The sequence below is a fragment of the Microcebus murinus genome, chromosome 11 (genome assembly GCF_040939455.1).
Source record: "Microcebus murinus isolate Inina chromosome 11, M.murinus_Inina_mat1.0, whole genome shotgun sequence".
Lineage (NCBI taxonomy): Eukaryota > Metazoa > Chordata > Mammalia > Primates > Cheirogaleidae > Microcebus > Microcebus murinus.
In genome coordinates, this window is record NC_134114.1 from 54016237 (window position 1) to 54036732 (window position 20496).

General features: G+C 34.7%; 1 protein-coding gene across 3 annotated transcripts in view; it reads right to left on the reverse strand.

Moving 5' to 3' along the window:
* Positions 1–20496, reverse strand: part of CERT1 (ceramide transporter 1) — a 121336-nt gene that overhangs the window by 38876 nt on the left and 61964 nt on the right. For all 3 annotated transcript variants that reach the window (XM_076008124.1, XM_012783856.3, XM_012783845.3), the window contains exons 4-7: positions 13807–13914; positions 12482–12620; positions 4683–4766; positions 590–747 (exon numbers count right to left, since the gene is read on the reverse strand). In XM_076008124.1, coding sequence (XP_075864239.1) covers positions 590–747; positions 4683–4766; positions 12482–12620; positions 13807–13914 — 489 coding nt within the window. The remainder of the gene's footprint in view (positions 1–589; positions 748–4682; positions 4767–12481; positions 12621–13806; positions 13915–20496) is intronic.

The window sequence follows — 20496 nt, forward strand, 5'->3', positions numbered from 1 at the left end:
TTTTCCTACTAAACAAATTCACTGAGCCATACTTCACACTAGAAACTAAAGATTCACATTGTAATATTATTATCAGTGCTACAGTTTAAACAAAGGTGGGAAAATGTGGACATGGGGTAAATGTTTAATCAAACAACATAATGTATGTTAAATGATATCACAATGACCATGGAAAAAAATAGATGGCTATGAATGTAATAAGTAAATGTTTAACTTTATAAATTGGAGTTTAAATTAGTTCATAGAACTTAAATGCAGTTTCATATATCACTCAATAAAGATGAGTAATGTTAAATGGTTCAACATTCCTATCCCAAAGCATTACTAATATCATCATAAAAATTTTTATAGTAAATTTTATCAAGAAAGCATATTGTAGAGTAACTGAAGAAATAAGTGGTGAATCTTATTAGGAAAATGAGTTTAAGATGCCAATAAAGTTTCAGAGGAATAGTAGTATCACCTGCTACTTCTACTGACCCACTAGAAGATTCTTCCCTAAGAAGTTAGTTTGATTAAAATATCCAATCTATACATAACACTTAAATAAAATATGATTATTTTTAAAAGGAAGAAAAACTAGTCTTACCTTATCCAGTCTCTTCTGCCAGCTGTCCTCACGTTTAACCATTAGTTCAATACAATGAGAAAGTGTTGCAAGGATTCCAGCAGTTGTTGCTTTGAAAGTTATCGCTTCCCCTTTAAAGTCTATACCATTAATTCCTTTTGGTGTTACATGTGGAAATACTGAAAAAGAAAGTTATTCATAGAAAATCTTCTAAGAAATAATTCTTCATCACAATTTAAGGTTAGAGTATGTTCAGAAAACTAGCAAGTCAAATCATGTTTTTGGATTATAATTTTCCTCCTGTGGGCCAACATTGAAAAATCTCCCATCCAAGTTCTATGAGCTATGTGGCAGCATATGTACTTTCAAATCATTTTTTCTAGATTCTATTTCCTGAAATCTATTTGCTGTGCAGCACCCAATGAATCAAGTGGTAGGAGGAATAATACTTTAACAACAGTATTGTGATAACTTAGAGCAGGACCAAATTATGGCAAGAACTACCTTACATTTTGAGAAACCTACAAATCTAAAAATATATGAAGATAAACTATAGAATCTAATAAAGTAATATAAAATTAAAAAACAAATATCCTAATTTAAGTCTAGGGCCAATGCACTTATTTAAATGGTTTTTATGTTTAAACTTTATAATTTTAATTCATGGTTAGCTTTTGAATTAAATAAAAAAAACAATTTAAAAAAACAGGCAAAAGATATAAACATACTTCATCAAAAAAAAGTGAAATGCAAATTAAAACCACAATGGGACACTACTACACACCTGTTAGAATGACTGAAATTTTAAAAGTCTGACTATACTAAATGTTGGTGGGGATGTGAAGAACTGAAACTCTCATATATGACTGGTGCAAAACAGTTTGGCAGTTTCTTTAAAAGTTAAACACACATCTACCATATAATTCAGCTATTCCATTCCCAGGTATTTACCCAAAAGAAATAAAATACATTTTCATGCAAAGACATGTACAAGAATGTTCACAGAAGTTTTATTTGCAAAAGCCAAAATTATAAACAGCCGAAATGTCTACCAACAAATGAATGGATAAACAAATTATAGAATATCTAAACAATGGATATTCTCCTCAGCAATGAGAAGAAATCAACTAGAGATACAGGTAACAATAATGATGAATCTCAAACGAAGAAAGAAGCCAGCATAAAAGAATATATTCCACGGCTCCATTCATAGTGAATTCTCCATTCATAGTGAATTCTGCAAACTAATCTACAGTGACAGAAAATATATCAGTGGTTGTTTGGGAATGGGGGGAGAGAGGGATGACAAAGGCGATGGAGGAAAGTTTGGAGGGTGACAGACATGTTAATTATCTCGGCTGTGTTGATAGCTTCACGAAAATATCCAAACTTATCAAATTGTATACTTTATGTCTATATATTAATACCTAAATAGTACGTTAATTATATATAAATAAAGCTTTTTAAAAACTTTTATTTTCTCCCATCAACTGATGAGTAGATAAAGAAAATGTGGTATATATATACACTATGGAATACTACTTAGCCCTAAAAAGAATGAAATAATATCTTTTGCAGCAATTTGTATGCAACTAGAGACCATCCTAAGTGAAGTAATTCAGGAATGGAAAACCAAATACTATGTTATTAAATTATAAGTGGGAGCTAAGCTATAGGTAACGTAGGTTATACAGAATGGTTTAAGGGACACTGGAGATACAAAAGGGGGGAAGCAGAGGGAGGAATGAGAGATTAAAAAAATTACCTATTGTGTACAATGTACACTGTTTGGGTAATGGGTACACTAAAAGCCCAGACTTTACCACTATACAATTCATTCATGAAACCAAAAACCACCTGTACTTCTAAATCTATTGAAATAAAATAAAAACATAAATAAAGTTTGTGTTTAAAGAGGAAAAAAAGGGAGGGAAGATTTCAAACTGGAAAAGTGACCATAAGTTATATGTAAAATAATGATACCTAGAGCAATCATTAAAAATGCTATATAAAAAATACACTCAACAATACTATACATAAATAAAAATGGAATTCTAAAGAATATTCCACTAACCCATATAAAGGCAGGATGACTCAAGTTCAAAGTAGATGAAAGGATTTAAATTTAACAGAAAATGAAAAGTTCATTAATATAGCTTCAGATTCTACATTACAACTGACTTTTAAGAAATTACCACTTGAGCTTTGGAATGGTATCAAAGAATATCCAAAAATATCTTAAAGGCTCTTAAAATACTCTTGTTTATTCTAATTACCTATCTGTATTTGGATTTACTTCATAAATGTCAACCAAGACAATATATATAAATATAAACAAATTGAATGTAGAAGCATATGAGAGAAGTTAGCTGTCTTCTGTGAAGCCAAATACTAATGAGATTTTCAAAATGTAAAACAATGGCAGTCTTCTCACTATTTTTTATAAAATATAGTATTTTTCTCAAAAAATGTTATTCATGTTCACAAGTAATGAGTTTACTATTGTTATTTTAATGCATTAATATATATTTTTAGAATTTTTTAAAAAACAAAACAAATCATATTTTCTTTCTAAATAAAGACATATAGATCAAGTGAATAGAAATGTTAGTCTGTCAGGTTTTAGTCTGAAATGTTGGTTCTTGGCATGCCCATGGCCGAAGCATGACCAGACACACCAAAGTTAGGCAAGCATGAAATTGAAGTTTCTGGACAGAAATATAGGATTATAGGGCAACAACAAGATACAGGTTTATCGAACATGATATGCATGCCACAGATGACTGTTACAGCAGATAACCAGCGATTGATCAGGGAAAGAACAGAGCAGCACACAGAGGGTCAGAGAATCAGCTTTTATTTCACTGGCAGGCTCAGAGGGACATACCACCAAATTCTGAGCAACGCTTCCTTATTTTTCCCTAGTCTTATACATTTACACAACCAATCAACTATTACCTAATTAGATCACCAGTAAGTTTTCACATGTAGTGTATTTTGCCTCAGGGCCCTCCGGTAGGGGCTTTTCCCTATCATCAGTAGGATCAGCCATAGGCTTCATATGAATCCAATCAGCAGTGAGTTCAGCCATGGGGCCCTGGGTGGGGGTTTTTCCCTATCATGACAACCAGACCCAATGTAGCAGCAAAAGGAGAGCAAAAAGAAAGGTGCAAAAAAAGGGACTTGGTTATGGTCTGCCTCTTGTTTTAAGTGCCTGGATTGGGACCTCCCTAGTGGCTCAGATGTCACCAGAGAACCACTTTGATTGGACAGTTGGGAGTCACATGACCTGAGCCTTAATTACACATGTGGGTTGTTCTAGTTCAATTTTGTATTCTATGGTACTTGTTCTACTTGGCCCATGGGCTAGAGCAGGGGTCCTCAAACTTTTTAAACAGGGGGCCAGTTCACTGTCCCTCACATCATTGGAGAGTGGGCCCAGGACGAGTGGGCTGCTAAGCAGGATAGGCAGCTGCGGCAAAGACAGGCAGCTGAGGCAAAAACACCCTGCGGGCCAGACGGGCAGCAAGTGGCCTTCAGGCCATAGTTTGAGGACGCCTGGGCTACAGAGTCCTCTGTGTCCTTACACAGCTGGCACACTAAGTTATGACTGGCAGATTCATTAGGTATTCCCTCCACCCCATGTATGGCAGTCAACCAGGAGATCAGGGTGGAGCAGGACCAAGATGGAGGCCTGCAGCCCACCCTTGTCCTTCTTCCCAGGTGGGGCAATTGCCCCAAAGCAACGACACCCACCCTCATCCCTAGGAGATCTGGAATTCCTTGCTATCTACCTAACATGTCCAGAAATAAAATCCTTACATTCACAGTCAATCCATTTTTCACAATGGTGCCAAGACGATTCAATGGGGAAAAATCATCTTTTTAACAAATGATGCTGCTGCAGCTGGATATCCATATGTAAAAGTTACCATTATTACATAACATCAGAATGTGAATTTACCTACATGTCTTTTCTTAGAAAATATTTTCACTTGGATTCCAGCAGTTCTGCTTTAAAAAAAATTGTTCAATTAGGTAATTATTCTGTGAGTTATTATATAATTTCAGAAAGTATACTTTATCCAGCTGAGGGAAAAAACATATTACTTACACTTTTCTTTATTGCCATTGGTATTATGCAAGAAGTCTCCATCAGAACGTGTTGTAGGAAAGTCATCTTCATCATCTTCTACGACTAAATAAAATACATTTAAAGAAATCAGGATGAAAAAGAGTAGAAATTAATCAGCTTATTCTTATGTTGTTCAACTGAGTTAATTTACTCAGGATTCTGTGAGTACACCATCTTACTCATCTTTTTTTCCACTGGTACTCATGGTATGCTCAATAAATATATGCTGTGGCATGTCTTTATATACATTATTTTAAAACTATATCCATTCTTATTTATTTAAGGGAAGGTTACTCAGTTATGAATTATTTTACCCGTTAGTCTTCCTATCCCCTTCCTTGGGTCCATTTCCTTCCTAATGCCACCCTTGGTGCTATTTCATAACTTTATGCAGTGGTCTAGAAGGGCTGAGCAGGACTGTACAAGGAACCTTCTATGCAGAGGATATCTTAGATTGTCTTAAATCTACTATTTCTGGATAGTAGTTCTTAAAACTTAAATCTACTATTTCTGGATATGCAAGGAAAAGATAATGACTTGCAGATGTGATATCAATTTTCATTCTTTTCAGTGTGTTTCTATGCCTGGACATCCCTTTTAACTGCTCAAATTCCTTTTGCATATCTCTTTCTTCTAAGTACAGGGTGTCCCAAAAGTTACTATACATAGTTTCGGAAAATGGGACATTATTTTACACCTTTATTTACAAAATATACATTTTACCTATGTATGGTGACTTCTGGGACACCCTGTACTATCCCTTTTTCTACTGCCTAAAATACTTTAATCCTCTGTACTATGTATTCCACTCAATGCAAATTTCTGAACCTCAGAACCCAACCTTATTTCTGCATTTATCAAGCCTTTTGTGGCTTCTTTGTTTTATTATCTTTTGAGGAATTTCCTTTTTACAGAGGGAATATTCATTCTAAACTAATATCTTACTTATTACCTGTATTTTTTTTTTTTTCTTTTGAGACAGTCTCATTCTGTTGCCCGTGATAGAGTACCATTGTGACAGCCTAGCTCACAACAATGTCAAACTCCTGGGCTCAAGCAATCCTACTGCCTCAGCCACCCTCCTGGGTACATGCGCCATGTACACCCTACAGGCATGCGCCACCATGCCTGGCTAATTTTTTCAATATATATTTTTAGCTGTCCAGCTAATTTCTTTCTAACTTTTTAGTAGAGATAGGGTCTCACTCTTGCTCAAGCTGGTCTTGAACTCCTGAGCTCAAAGGATCCACATGCCTTGGCCTCCCAAGAGTGCTAGGATTACAGGCGTGAGCCACTGCGCGTGGCCTTACCTGTAATCTCTTTACCTCAGGAGTACCTTGGCTCTATACGGAAAATCTCATACACATTAGCTCTCCTATGGATGTAGAGCCCAATTTGATACCTTATTCTGTCCCCTGAGTAAATGACAGGAATCATCATGGAAATCTGTACTGCCATTTTCTAATTACCAGACTATTTCATTTTTTCATCATGTGAAAATTTTGCTACTCATTTAATAATAACTTTTTCAAATTGTAACCTATTATCTAACAGCTTATACTTATTTCTAAGTGGCTGTGACATCAGTATTCAGTTGATATTTTTCTTTTCTACTTTCATCATTCCTACAGATTTCAGTATCAATACTGAAGCCTCTGTAGACACCTTAGTCCCAAAATTAATCACTTTCCCAGATCGTATGGATCTCCACGTCCTCTGCAATCATTTGCAAATATGGTCAATTCTAAGAAATCCATTAACATAGTGCATTGTTTTTAAATCAGTTTAGGTTGAGTATCCCTAATATGAAAATCTGAAGTCTAAAAGAAAAAGATGCTGAACCTCTAAGTATAATACAAATGTAAGTATAATGCAAATACTCCCCAATCTGAAAAAATGTGAAATCCAAAATACTTCTGGTCCCAAGCATTTTAGATAAGGGATAGTCAGCCTGTATTGATCACCAAACAAGATCCTGACCTTGACTTAATACTACCCTGATTATCTGCTCTTAAATACTACAGAGTGGCCTTTACTCAAAAGTAGACACTAATGAGGTAAGTACTCAAAGTAGATACCTCATTAGTATCTACTTTGAGTTACTAAAGATTCACTTTCTTATCCTTAACTCTTTGGTTACCTACTTCTATATTTTCTTCATCATCCACGATACACATTCTCAATCTTGTAATTTCCAAGCAAGCCTACAAACTACTTGTTTCTAGATCATACATCCAAGTTTGTCCCTATACCTTGTTGAACTTTAGAACTGGTAAAAAAGGCTCTATATACAAAGACTCATCCCATTAAAAAAAAAAGTTCATTTCTCTCTTATCTAGTTAATAGAAATCATGATTTTAAAAAAAACTAGGCCTGGCATGGTGGCTCACGGTTGGGAGGCCAACGCGGGCAGATCATTTGAGCTCAGGAGTTCAAGAACAGCCTGAGCAAGAGGGAGATCCCATCTCTACTAAAAAAAAAAAAACAGAAAGAAATTAGCTGGACAACTAAAAATATACATAAAAAATTAGCCGGCCTTGGTGGCAGATGCCTGTAGTCCCAGCTACTTGGGAGGATAAGGCAGGAGGATCGCTTGAGCCCAGGAATTTGAGGTTGCTGTGAGCTAGGCTGATGCTATGGCATTCTAGCCTGGGCAACAAAGTGAGATTCTGTCTCAATAAAAAAAAACAAAAAAAAAAACCTAATTACCACTAAGGAGGGATTTTTGTACAATACTATTCTTCATGGAAGTCAATAATATAAAAGCCATGCATTATTATCAGTTGAAGTTAAACAGCAACTCTCTCTACATTAGTTCCCTGGCATAATCCCACAATGACGACCTTCAAGTATATTAAGATCCTTACTTCCCAGAGTCTTTTCAAATTTCCCTACTTTTTTGCATGTTCTCAATGAAAAACTAAAGCAGTCTGCTACCCTCTCCCTTCACTTCTACCTTTATGTACTCTTTTCTATAGCAACAGATACTTCATTATATTTATTCTAGATTTTATTTATTTTCACAATTTGAAGGATGTGTTTTCTTTGAAAACTCAAAAGCCCTCTATATACTATTTGATTTTCCATTTTTGCTGATCTTTCCTTCTGCCTTCCAAAGGCTTGTTTATAATGTTGGCTTCTACTTCTACCAGAAAGGTTATCTACATATCAGGGAACTTTTAAAGAATATAACCCTAAGCTCTATTTCTTCTCCCAATCCCTCAATATTCTGATTCAATAGGACTAGGGTGAGGGTATGATACAATTATTTATTTTAAAGCTTTCCCCAGACAATTACAATTATCAACCAGATAACTATTTTTTCACCACCCAAATATTTCTTAGCCACCAGCAAATTTAATCTTGCTCTCAAACTACCCCCTCACAATAACCTCCACCTCCAAACAGACATAGAAATGCTTTTTCAAAGGATATCTTTTAATTAAAAAATCTATTTCTATGGTTAGTCCCCATCTCTTCCTTGACCTTTTGACCTCTATGCTATATCTGATATTGCTCATGCTTCCAGTGAAATTTCTACTTGTCAAGACTGAACATTCTTGATAAATCTCCCATCTTCTAACCATGACTCTGTTTTATGTTTTTTTTTTTTTAATCAAATTTCCTTTTGTTCTTTAGCTGTAGGCATCCTTCAAGTCTCCTTCCTTAGATATTTGTCCTTCTACTCCACAGGAATTTATCCACTGTTACGAATCTAAACTATTTTATGCTAAAGAATCCCTAAATTATTTTCATGTAACTTGTTAGTGTTACTAGCACTAGGCTCATATCTCCTATAGGATTTCTCCAAATAAATGTCTAATACTAAAACTCAACATATCTAAAAGAAGCTCCATAAACAAGGTGTGCAAACATTCCTACTTAGCTTCTTTCTGTGCAGGCTCTCATCTGTAAAAATGGTTTAATATTAATACCTACATAATAGCCTATTGTAAAATTACATCCGATAATTAAAATATTTAACATAGTACATGGTAAATAATATAAAATATTATAAAATTAATCACGGTGACTTTCCTCTTATGGATTTCCTCTCTATTCTTCATGCTTGATCCAAAGGCTCCTTCACTGATTCTTAGCTTATTACAATGGCTTACCACATAATTTTCTTCTTTCTTAAGTTTCTCTCCATTCTAATCTATGTTATTATGATCTATAATGATTAATCTTCTTAAGATATTAATTTCAACTGTTTTTGCCTAAACAGTAACATTCCAAATTAGCAATATGAGAATTATTTGTTACATTCAATTCCAACTGTTCTTGTGTTCAATATTCTTTACCTCATTCTATTAGCATCAAATAGGGATTTTCAGACTTTTTGTTTGTTTGTTTTAGCTCAATATGGAAAACTGATGAAAATAAGATCTATTCTGGTTAACAGAGTGGCCTTCCCCCTTTGTTTTCCAAGAACTGTTTCTCTGTGTTTTCAGTGAGCAATGTAAAAATAACGAACAAAAAGAACTGTTTGTACATCCTTGAGGCAACTTTAAGGAACTCTTAGGAATATCTGACATGGTTTGAAACTGCCACCTTCATATAAATCCTCCATTCTCATTGGACTGGTCTCTCTTACCAACACTCAAATCTATTATGCTAAACTCTACCTTTGGATCTTGCACATTCCTGCTTTCCCTTACCCTTGTAACAATACAAATTAACTACATTAATAACAGCAGCTATTTTTTATTGAGTTTTTGCTATTATGCACACTGCTAACATATATATTATCATTTAATTTTCACAAACACATGTGCTAGATATAACATCCATTTTATAGTTGAGGAAACAGAGGCTGAGAAATGTAAAACTATTTCAAGTCATTAAACTAACAATGAATAGAAGAGCAAGATTAGGAGAAACTTTACTTTTAATGGGGTACATATGTCTTATTTTTAAAATCGAACAATATGTTTAGGTAAGAGGTAATATCTCCTACTTCTGCAATCCCCACAGTACCCAGACCTAAAGTGTTAATTAAATCTTACTGAAGCATCTGTGGGAGTGGTGGTGTTGGGCGCTCAGGTTAAGACTGACTAATTAGCAATTCTGAAAAAACATTTTCTATAAAAATAGTGAATACCTAAAATAAAAGGAGAGGTTGGGATTATCATTTCAATGACACACACAATGATGAATAGTGATTCTTAAAATACTTCAAGTCATAAACTTTGTTTTGATAATTTAATGAAAGTACATCCACAGAAATCCTTAGATTCAGGTCAGCAATTCTGATCTGCCAAAGTAGGAATTATAGTCCTTGTCCTCATTTCACCTTTACCCAGCATGTATTCTTAAAAACATCAGTATTTTGTAGATAGCATTTGTAGGGAAACCAGTTGTTATGGGCTGAATTGTATCCTTCCCTCCCCCTGCCAAATTCGTATGTTAAATTCCTAATCCCTAGTACCTCAGAACGAGATTGTTATTTGGAGACAGGGTTTGTAAGAGGTGATTAAGTTAAAATGAGGTCATTAAAGATGGGCTCTGATCTGATATGACTAGTGCCCTCATAAGGAGAGGAAATTTGGACACAGATACATACAGAGAGATGATGATGTGAAAACACAGGAAGAAGATAGCCATTTATAAGCCAAGGAGAGAGGCTTGGAACAGATCTTTCCCTCATGGCACTCAGAAGAAACCAACTCTGCTGACGGCCTAATCTCCGAACTGTGAGACAATAAATTTGTTGTTTAAGCCACCCAGTCTGTGGTACTTTGTTTTGGCAGGCCTAGTAAACTAATATATTCGTCTACAGTTTCTATTTATTCAAACATCTAATAGAAAAGATTCAGTCTGCTGTCTAAAATTATTTTTCAAATCCTCTATACGACCTGGTTATCATTATATCCCAACTTCTACCATCATCACTTTTGTCCGTCAAATACCATACACTATTGGTATGGGTCATTTAAAGATAAACAAGGAATTGAATTCTGTTTGTATCTTATTTTTGTTTAAAGGGCTATCTGCAAGCAAAAGAAAGCTGATACATAATGTTTAATTTGATTAAAAAGGGTATTTTTTTTTAACAAAGGAGAGGTAGAAGTTCAACTGCCTTTTTTTTTCTAGAGAAAACAATTACACATTAAAGAACCAAATACTTAAAGTGTATCAAATATAAAGAATTTTAAGCCTATTTAATTTAGATAAAATTAAGTACTGTAAGAGCAATATGGATTTCTGCTTCTGGTCAAGATAGAATAACAGGGGCTTTCTAGCATGAAACTACAAAACTGGATAAAATATAAGAAACAATGGTTTTCAACACACTGGCTATGGGGTAACAAAGGACAGTAATCCTCAGAGTCAGGAAACAAAGCTCTATAATTGTTTCAGCTCGTTGTCTTGGGAGTTTCCAAGCTGTACAGCAAAGGCAGGGAACCCCAGAGGAGCCTGTTAAAACTTCCTGAAATGAAATGGAGGTGAGAGTCCAAAGAGACAAAGGAAACTAGAGTTTACAAGGCAGAGTACTGGAGAGGAGAGAGTTGTACAGAAAAAGAATGCTGGAGATTGGCACAAGGTCCCCCTTTAGTATTCAGCAGAGTACTGACAGCACATGCAAGTAAGGAAACGATAAAGGTCAGGAAAAGAACCTTCTGAAAGGATTCCAGGGAACAGGATCGAAAGCTTACATGGGGGCAGGGGAAAGTACCTGCTCCCACAGTGCAGACTGGAAAACTTCATAATTCACAGGGTATTGGTTGGAGAACTCAGAATAGTCCTGCCTCAGTAGAAGGTGAATTGGAAATATATTCTCAGAAAGGTTCTGATACTACACATGAAGTGATATAATATTACTTGAATGTAGACTGTGGTAAGTTAAATATGGAAACTATAAGCCCTAACATAGCCACTAAGGCAACAAAATAAAAAGTTATATGTAAAAAGCCAACAAAGAAGATAAAATTATAAAAAATACTTAATCCAAAAGAAGGCAGAAAAAAGGAACAAAGAGAAGATGAAAAGAATCTGAGTGTAAATCAAACACATTTATTAAGACCAAGAAGTGAAACAATGTAAAGCAACCTAAATGAATTTAGTGCTATTTATTAATACTGCTAGAGTAGTTCATTTTTGCCTTTAAAGTAAATTAAGAGAAAAACTGAAGAATAGATGTTGATATCCACAGTATCTTTAGCACTAACAAAGGAAAATTAACTTTAAACCTAATGTTAAAAGTGAATTGAAGGTCATAACTACTCTCATTTAAATAAAAACTCACTAAAAACTATTACTAAATGCGTATAAAATGATGATTTTCATTTCTGTTATTGATTTTTTTCTTCTATGAGAAAAAGGGCAGATAATGGGAACAAGATAGAAAAAGTGAGGGAAAGGGAAACAAAGGAAGAGAGGGAGAAGATCAACTGATTGATCCCAGATCTGGAGGACTTACCACCTCTAAAACTCATCATGGGGTACATTTATTTTTAATTATTTTAATTTTATTATTATTTATCATAGTAATATGAAATAATCCATATTACCAAGATAACAGATACCATTTTTTAATGGAATGAAGAGCATCATTTAAAAGTCTTCAGTGGCATCTGGTATGGATGATCAGAAATGAATTAGTATGTGTTATATAAGTACCCAAGTTACATGGACACTGAAATCTGTTATACTGGTGGTTTGCAGCAAAAGTGACTATAATTACCTTTATCACTTAAAGACATTACACTTTAATATCAAGAGGCTTTAAATCCATTCATTCTCCAAGTAATAATAGTGATCATAGCCTAATTAACCTTTATCCCTTTGAAGTTCATCCTTGGAGACAGCATCAGCACAGGCATCAAAGAACTTTTGTAGGGTATCAACTTGTCTACACAGGATGTCTCTAAAAGTTTCCATTTCAGCCAGTTTCTCACGTAAACTGTGGCCTTTCTGCAGAACACAAAAAGGAGAGATGTAATTCAAGTAAAACAAAACTAGATTTTATTTGGTCCTATAGTATTTCATTACCTTTTAAGGTCTGTACTTTATCACTGAAGAAATGGGTTAAGAATATCTGCCAAGTTCAATGTAATATTCCCAGGAAGAGGTTGAAATTGACTAATCGAGAGGCTTGATAGTGATAAGCCACTTATAAGTGATAACCTTATTTTTTATACGAAATAAGAAAGCAATAATAACTGACAATTTGCTAATGCACCATTTAATGTTTTCAAATTAGACATTGTGAAGAACAGTTGTGAAAGACTTTGGAAATGTGTGAAAATATTACCAGTGTCCTTTCAAAGTAATGATGATTGTCATCTATCAGACCCTTGGGAGAGTGTTATTTGAACATATAGAAGTTTTCTCCTTTCATTATATTTGAGCTATTTTACAACTCTTAGTAAAAATCCAAGTAATGTAAGTGATTCTTGTTGCTAGAGATGCAAATGAACTTTGTCCAGAGCAGAGGCACTGATTACTAATCTATGGATACTGACCAGTTTTGCATATATTAGCAAATCCATTTCAGTATTTCTTCAGATTCTCCTTTGAACCAATTTTTAAATTTATATCTTATCTCAATTAATGAATGAAATAAAAATCTTTGAATGTATTCACTTCATATTTGTATGAGTCATTATTTTATACCTTAAAAGTTATTCTATAACAACTTCAAATAAATTATATTGTACAAAAATTCTTTCAAAAAACTACTAAATATGTTCTGTTCAAAACATTCAATATTTATTTATTTATTTATTTTGAGACACAGCCTCGCTTTGGTGCCCATACTAGATTGAGTGCCGTGGCGTCAGCCTAGCTCACAACCTCAAACTCCTAGGCTCAAGCAATTCTACTGCCTCAGCCTCCCGAGTAGCTGGGACTACAGGCATGTGCCAACATGCCCGGCTAATTTTTTTTTCTATATATATTATTTGACCAATTAATTTCTTTCTATTTATAGTAGAGACGGGGTCTCGCTCTTGCTCAGGCTGGTTTCGAACTCTAACCTCGAGCAATCAGCCCGCCTCGGTCTCCCAGAGTACTAGGATTACAGGCGTGAGCCACCATACCCACCCCAAAACATTCAATATTAAACTCACTTATCTTAAAGCACTCATTTACCACTAACCTTGAATGAAGACGTGGATGTAGCAGAATAGCCACTTGCTCCAGACACTAGTGATACCATTGAGCCATGTCGCCGCAAGCTGGATTCAGATCCATATCCAGATTCAGTCTAAAAAGAAAGTGTATAATGTGAAAAAATTTAAATAGAGAATACTTAAGAGAAAACAAAAGGTTTCCTATAAATTAACAGAATAATTATAACAATAACTTGCAGTATGGGTGCACACAAGAAATATAGACAAGTCACTAAAATAAGCAATGCCTTTTAATTCTTAATTTTCATTTAATTTAGAAGTTTATTGAAAACCTACTACATGCTGGGGTAATAGGCTGAAAGAACATTTAAAAATACAAAAACTATCCAGAGCAGTCAAATTCCTGGAGAGACAGAAAGTACAATAGTAGTTATCAGGGGCTGGAGGAAGAAGAATGGGGAGTTAGTATTTAATGGGTACAGAGCTTCAGTTGGGAAAGATGAAAAAGTTCTGAAGATCTGAAGATGGATGGTGGTGATGGTTAAACAATATTGTGAAAGTACTTAATGGCACTGAACTGTACAATTAATAATTAAAATGGTAAATTTTATGTTATGTATACTTTACCATGATTTAAAAAATAGATGGGACAAGGTAAAAAAATAATAATAGGAAAACTTCCAATACTACAGATAAATCACTTGTACCAATACAGCTCAAATATCACTGCCTCAAGGAAGCCTTTCCTTTTTGTCTCTGTATTCTCAACCACTCTTAACATATCACAATTTATAGCATTTACCACTGAAATATAATAGTTTACATTTTAGAATTACTACTGGACTTGGATCTTTCTGGAAGCAGATTGTTAATCTTTTTTATTTTTGTAGCCATCTCAATAGTTCATGGCATAAAGTAAGTTCCCAATTTTATCAGTCTGTTAAGTCATCATGCCATGGAAGATAAATGGACTTCTGGATGTTGGGGTATAATTAGACGAAGCACTGAGATAATATTTTGATCTTATTATGACAGAATTGACATTCTTCAGAGCACCAAGTTTATATTTCACCCTCTCTAATACAAATGTAGTGCTAATAGCATAGACAAAGGAACTGAACATTGAAAAAATAACTTCCATGTATCTGACACCAGGTATTTTGGATCTGATTGCTTCTACTGTTACTTTTTAAGGTATAGTGAATTAATATGCTTCTGTGAAAAAAAATCAAAGCATCTGTATTAGATCATTTGACAGCTTATCATACCTATAATAGCTTTAGATAGGTACTTATATTTAATGGCTTTCTTTCATTTGAATGGCGGAAACCCTAGGTTTCTCAAACATTAATTTTTTTTAATACTTAAGAAGTCAGTGCTTAAAACAAAATAGCAAAAAGCTATACTGTGCATAATTTTCACCCCAGTCAGTAAACTTAAGAGGCAAAATAATATTTAATTATTTTGGGCATCAAACCTATAGTAACAATTAAAAATTGTTTTAGATTACTTGATTTTCAAGATTAGGAATAGGAAACATCAAAATTATATACAATGTACTATGGAAAATATTTCCACTGATATTTTATATCCTCTGTGCTCTAACTTCAACTGAAAATCCATTACATTTCCTGCATAGCTGCTGGTTTACCTAATATTATTCTAACTGGAAAATATTCCTCTAGATATAAGAACACCAAGCTTCTATACTTATTAATTAGTAAATAAAATTTTGTGTTCTCATTTTAATGTAAATGATATTAACATTAGTACAAAGCATTTTTCTAGTTCAGCATCACTTTATTTATCTTAAGTTTTCTACTGCAGCAACTCTGAGCTTCTGAAATTGTACCAAATCAAAAGAACAAACTAGCAATTCTTAAAAAGGAAGAAAAAAATTTAAAAAGAAGCGAGGAGACTCTGAACACATTAATTTTTAAAAATAGCTACAAGAGGCAAAGATTATGATAAACACCAAGAAGAAAAAGAAACAAGCTCTCATTAACTGAGGTTGGATTTTAAAAACAAAGTGCTAAATTAACTTCAAATTCATTTAAGGTTGCAGAGGGCCTAATGTTAAAGAACTAAAGCAACATTCCAAAATTCTTCCTTCGTGTTCTATTATCTTTTCAAATTGGAATGGGTTAACCTTTGTATGAGAATTACTTTGTGTTTCTTATTTCAGATAATCCTTCATTTTTATTATCTCTATCCAGTAAAGAAATGCTTTTAAGTGCCCACATTATGCTAAGTGCTACAACATTCAGTGTCTTAGCCATCCAGGATTTTACACTAATTTTTGGATCTTCAGCTTCCCAGAATATTAGTCCTCTGGCCAAAACATACTCCCCTTCCCCCATCCCCTAAGCTGTAGTATATAAAATTCAGGTTATCTAGAATCTTGAAAACCTCTAAATAGAAACTGAGTTCTCAAAGAATATGGACCACAGGATGTTAGTGAGAAGATACACACATGATAAAATACCAAAAACTTCTTTACCTGCCTACTCTATGGTCCTTCTACCAGGCCATTATGAGATAGTTACAACACTAAGGGCCCATGGTCACCATAAAGTTTGGTTCTTGGCACCATTAAGAGCTCAAAAGCTATTAAGAAATAGAATCATATACTTCATAAGCTTATTCAAATGCAACGAAAAATAAAACAGGAAAGAAAAGAGTAATGGAAAAAGAATAGTATAGATTAGAAATGATAGTAACAGCAGCAAGGAATAAAAAAGAGGAACAATTTCCTGAAGACACAGTACTGTCAATCTTAAAGTACTAGCAGACTTGCCCCCACATCTGTAATCCCAGCACTTTGGGAGGCCAAAGTGAGAGTATTGCTGAGGCCAGGAGCTAAAGACCAGCCTCAGCAACACAGCAGACCCCATCTCTAAAAAAAAAAGAAAGGAAAGAAAGGAAGGAAAAACAAAGGGAAAGGGAAAGGAAAGGAGAAATAATTAGTTGGGCATGATGACATGTACTTGTAATCCTAGCAGTTTGGGAGGCCAAGGCAGGAGGATCATTTGAGCCTAGGAATTTGAGGTTGCAACAAGTTATCACGATGACACCACTGCAATCTACCCCAAACAATAAAGTAAGATCTTGTCTGGGCATGGTGGCTCACGCCTGTAATCCTAGCACTCTGGGAGGCCAAGGCGGGATCCTTTGAGCTCAGGAGTTCGAGATCAGCCCGAGAAAGAGTGAGACCCTGTCTCTACCAAAAATAGAAAGAAGTTAATTGGACAGCTAAAAATATATAGAAAAAAAAATTAGCCTGGCATGGTGTCGCATGCCTGTAGTCCCAGCTACTTGGGAGGCTGAGGCAGAAGGATTGCCTGAGTCCAGGAGTTTGAGGTTGCTGTGAGCTAGGCTGATGCCATGGCACTGTAGCCCGGGCAACAAAGTGAGACTCTGCCTCAAAAATAAATAAATAAATAAAGATCCTGTCTCAAAAAAACAAACCAACCAAAAAACCTTTCATCATCTTCTATCCCATTTCTAAACTAAGCCAAAAAGAATTGGTAAATAAGAAAAGGGAAAAGAGGAAGAGAATAGGAGGAGGAGAAATTCACAACCAAAATAGCAAAGCAGCTCATGAAAAAGAAATGGGCATCTGGCAAAGACGCTAGAATCTTACCCATATGAAAATAGCCTTTTAAAATTCAAATTTCCAACATATACTGGTCACCAAAGTAAAACTGTCACATTTTAATAATGCTTGGTTATAAAACATTCTACCTATAAAAAGTACTGCAATATGTTAACACTGAATTTACTAACAAATTACATATAAACTTAAGACTAGATGGAATCCAAACTCTTCTTCGAGACTTATACCACTCTACATCTCCACACACAAAGTGATGTCTTAGTGATGAAGTAGAATAAGTATTTTGGTGCCAGAAAAACTATCAATGAAAGGGCAAAGCATGTACTTTATCGTATATAAATTATACCTCAAGAAAATGGGTTTTTGGCCAGGTGTGGTCGCTCATGCCTGTAATCCTAGCACTCTGGGAGGATGAGGCAGGCAGACTGCTCAAGGTCTAGAGTTCAAAACCAGCCTGAAAATTAATTGGCCAACTAATATATATAGAAAAAATTAGCTGGGCATGGTGGCACATGCCTGTAGTCCCAGCTACTCGGGAGGCTGAGGCAGTAGGATCGTTTGAGCCCAGGAATTTGAGGTTGCTGCGAGCTAGGCTGATGCCATGGCACTGTAGCCCGGGCAACAAAGCCAGACTCTGTCTCAAAAAAAAAAAAAAAAAATTAATGGATTTTTAATAAAAAGGACAAAACTAATTTATGATCAAAGATAGCAGACCAGGATGAGGTGCAAGCTTTGACTACAAAGAGGTACAAGAAACTTTGAGTATATATTACACTTGTCAAAATTCCAACTGTACAATTAAAATAGGCACATTTCCAGAATATAAATTGTACCCCCATAAAGTTGATAAAGAAAAAAAGGTAAGCTTGTTTCAATATAACAGAATCACACCAAAAGGGAATTCTAAATACAACAATCATATAGTAGACAAAAAATAAAACTTATTACAGTGCTAGATCCTTTTACCTAAAATGGTTTAAGTTCCCATCTTTCTCTTTTTTTGACAATAATGCTAACTTTCTAAGTGTAGTGATGTATTTCTACATTCTAACTGTTGTACTGGTTTGGTAACTAAGTTTTTCTTTTCTTACTAGATTTAAATATAGAGGATTATAATTAAAAATAGGAAGAATCTATCAGTAATAGATAAATAAAATATCTCAGAAGTTACTTATCTTATACACCTATGTATGATTCATTTCTAAACAGAAATTAATCTGAGTTGCCCATTTAAGGATAACATTACCCCTTTCAATTTATAATCCAAATTTTATAAAATTAAAAACAGATTTTGGGCTGGGTACGGTGGCTCACAGCTGTAATCCTAGCACTTCAGGAGGCCAAAACAGGAGGATTGCTTGAAGTTAGGAATTTAAGATCAGCCTGAGCAACAGAAAGAGCCCATCTCTACAAGATATAGAAAAATTAGCCAGGCGTGGTGGTTTGCACCTGTAGTCCCAGCTACTTGGGAAGTGGAGGCAGGAGGATGGCTTGAGCCCAGGAGTTTGAGGTTGCCGTGAGTTATGATGATCACTGCACTCCAGGCTGGGGCACACAGCGAAATCCTATCTCAAAAAAACCCAGAAAACAAAAAAAAACCAGATTTTGGACATTTATTTGAAAAATACTGAAAATGCAACAGTTTGAAATTGAAATCCAAATAAATCTACCCTCTCCATTTACTTACTCATATCAATGAGTCTTAAACAGAGCAAGTCAAAACTGCTGATTTTTTAAAAGACCTTGGAATAAAAATAAACATTTAAAGCTTTACTAAAGATTTCTTTTATTTTTTTTTAAAAACTAGTGTGCATTTTAATATATATTTTACTGGTTTGATTTTTATTAATCTAGTAAATAGCAAAATACTAAGATTTTTAAAATTTGCATCTTCCATATCACAGTCATTGGCATATTGTTCCCTAAGTCCAATTAATTACAAAATTTAGTTCTTATTAAAGATTTCTTCATTATACAACTTCTTCTATCCTTGTCTACTTCTTCAAGTTCCACTATTTCAAAATAGGTAATATCACCTTACAACAAAGGCATGACTCCATTATAGCAAATGACTCCATTATAGCAAAATTGATGCAGCACATTTTAAGTAATGGATAATAAATGAATGTGGAGGTTGATAGTTCAGTGTAAATTACTTCTAATGCTAATAAAATTTCATTTAAATAAATTCCATTATAAATTACATAAATCATTCCCAGGAAAAAGAAAATATAGTATACTCATTTAGTACAGTATATACTCATATAGTATACCCTTTCCCCCCTCCCCCCCCAAGTCTGAGTTTCCAGCATGACCATCCCCCAGATGGTGTACATCTCACTCATTATGTATGTATGTATATACCCGCCCCCCTCCCCCTTGCCTAATACCTATTACTGTAGTACCTATATGTCCACTTAGGTGCTGCTCAGTTAATATCAGTTTGCTGGTGAGTATATGTGGTGCTTGTTTTTCCATTCTTGGAATACTTCATTTAGTAGTATGGGTTCTAGCTCTAACCAGGAAAATATAAGATGTGCTATATCACTGTTGTTTCTTAAAGCTGAATAGTACTCCATGGTATACATACACCACATTTTATTAATCCATTCTTGGATTGATGGGCACTTGGGCTGTTTCCACAGCCTTGCAATTATGAATTGTGCTGCTATAAACATTCGAGTGCAGGTGTCTTTTTCGTAGAGTGTCATTGGATCTTTTGGGTAGATGCCCAGTAATGGGATTGCTGGATCAAATGGTAGATTCACTTATATCACTTTAAGGTATCTCCATATTGCTTTCCACAGAGGTTGAACTACTTTGCAGTCCCACCAGCAGTGTAGGAGTGTTCCTCTCTCTCCGCATCCACGCCAGCATTTATTGTTTGGAGACTTTTTGATAAAGGCCATTCTCTCTGGAGTTAAGTGATATCTCATTGTGGTTTTGATTTGTATTTCCGTGATGATTAGAGATGTTGAGCATTTTTTCATATGTTTGTTGGCCATTCTTCTGTCTTCTTTAGAAAAGTTTCTGTTTAAGTCCTTTGCCCACATCAACCCTAACAGAAACTCACATTTCTACACAAAAACGTGGAAATTAA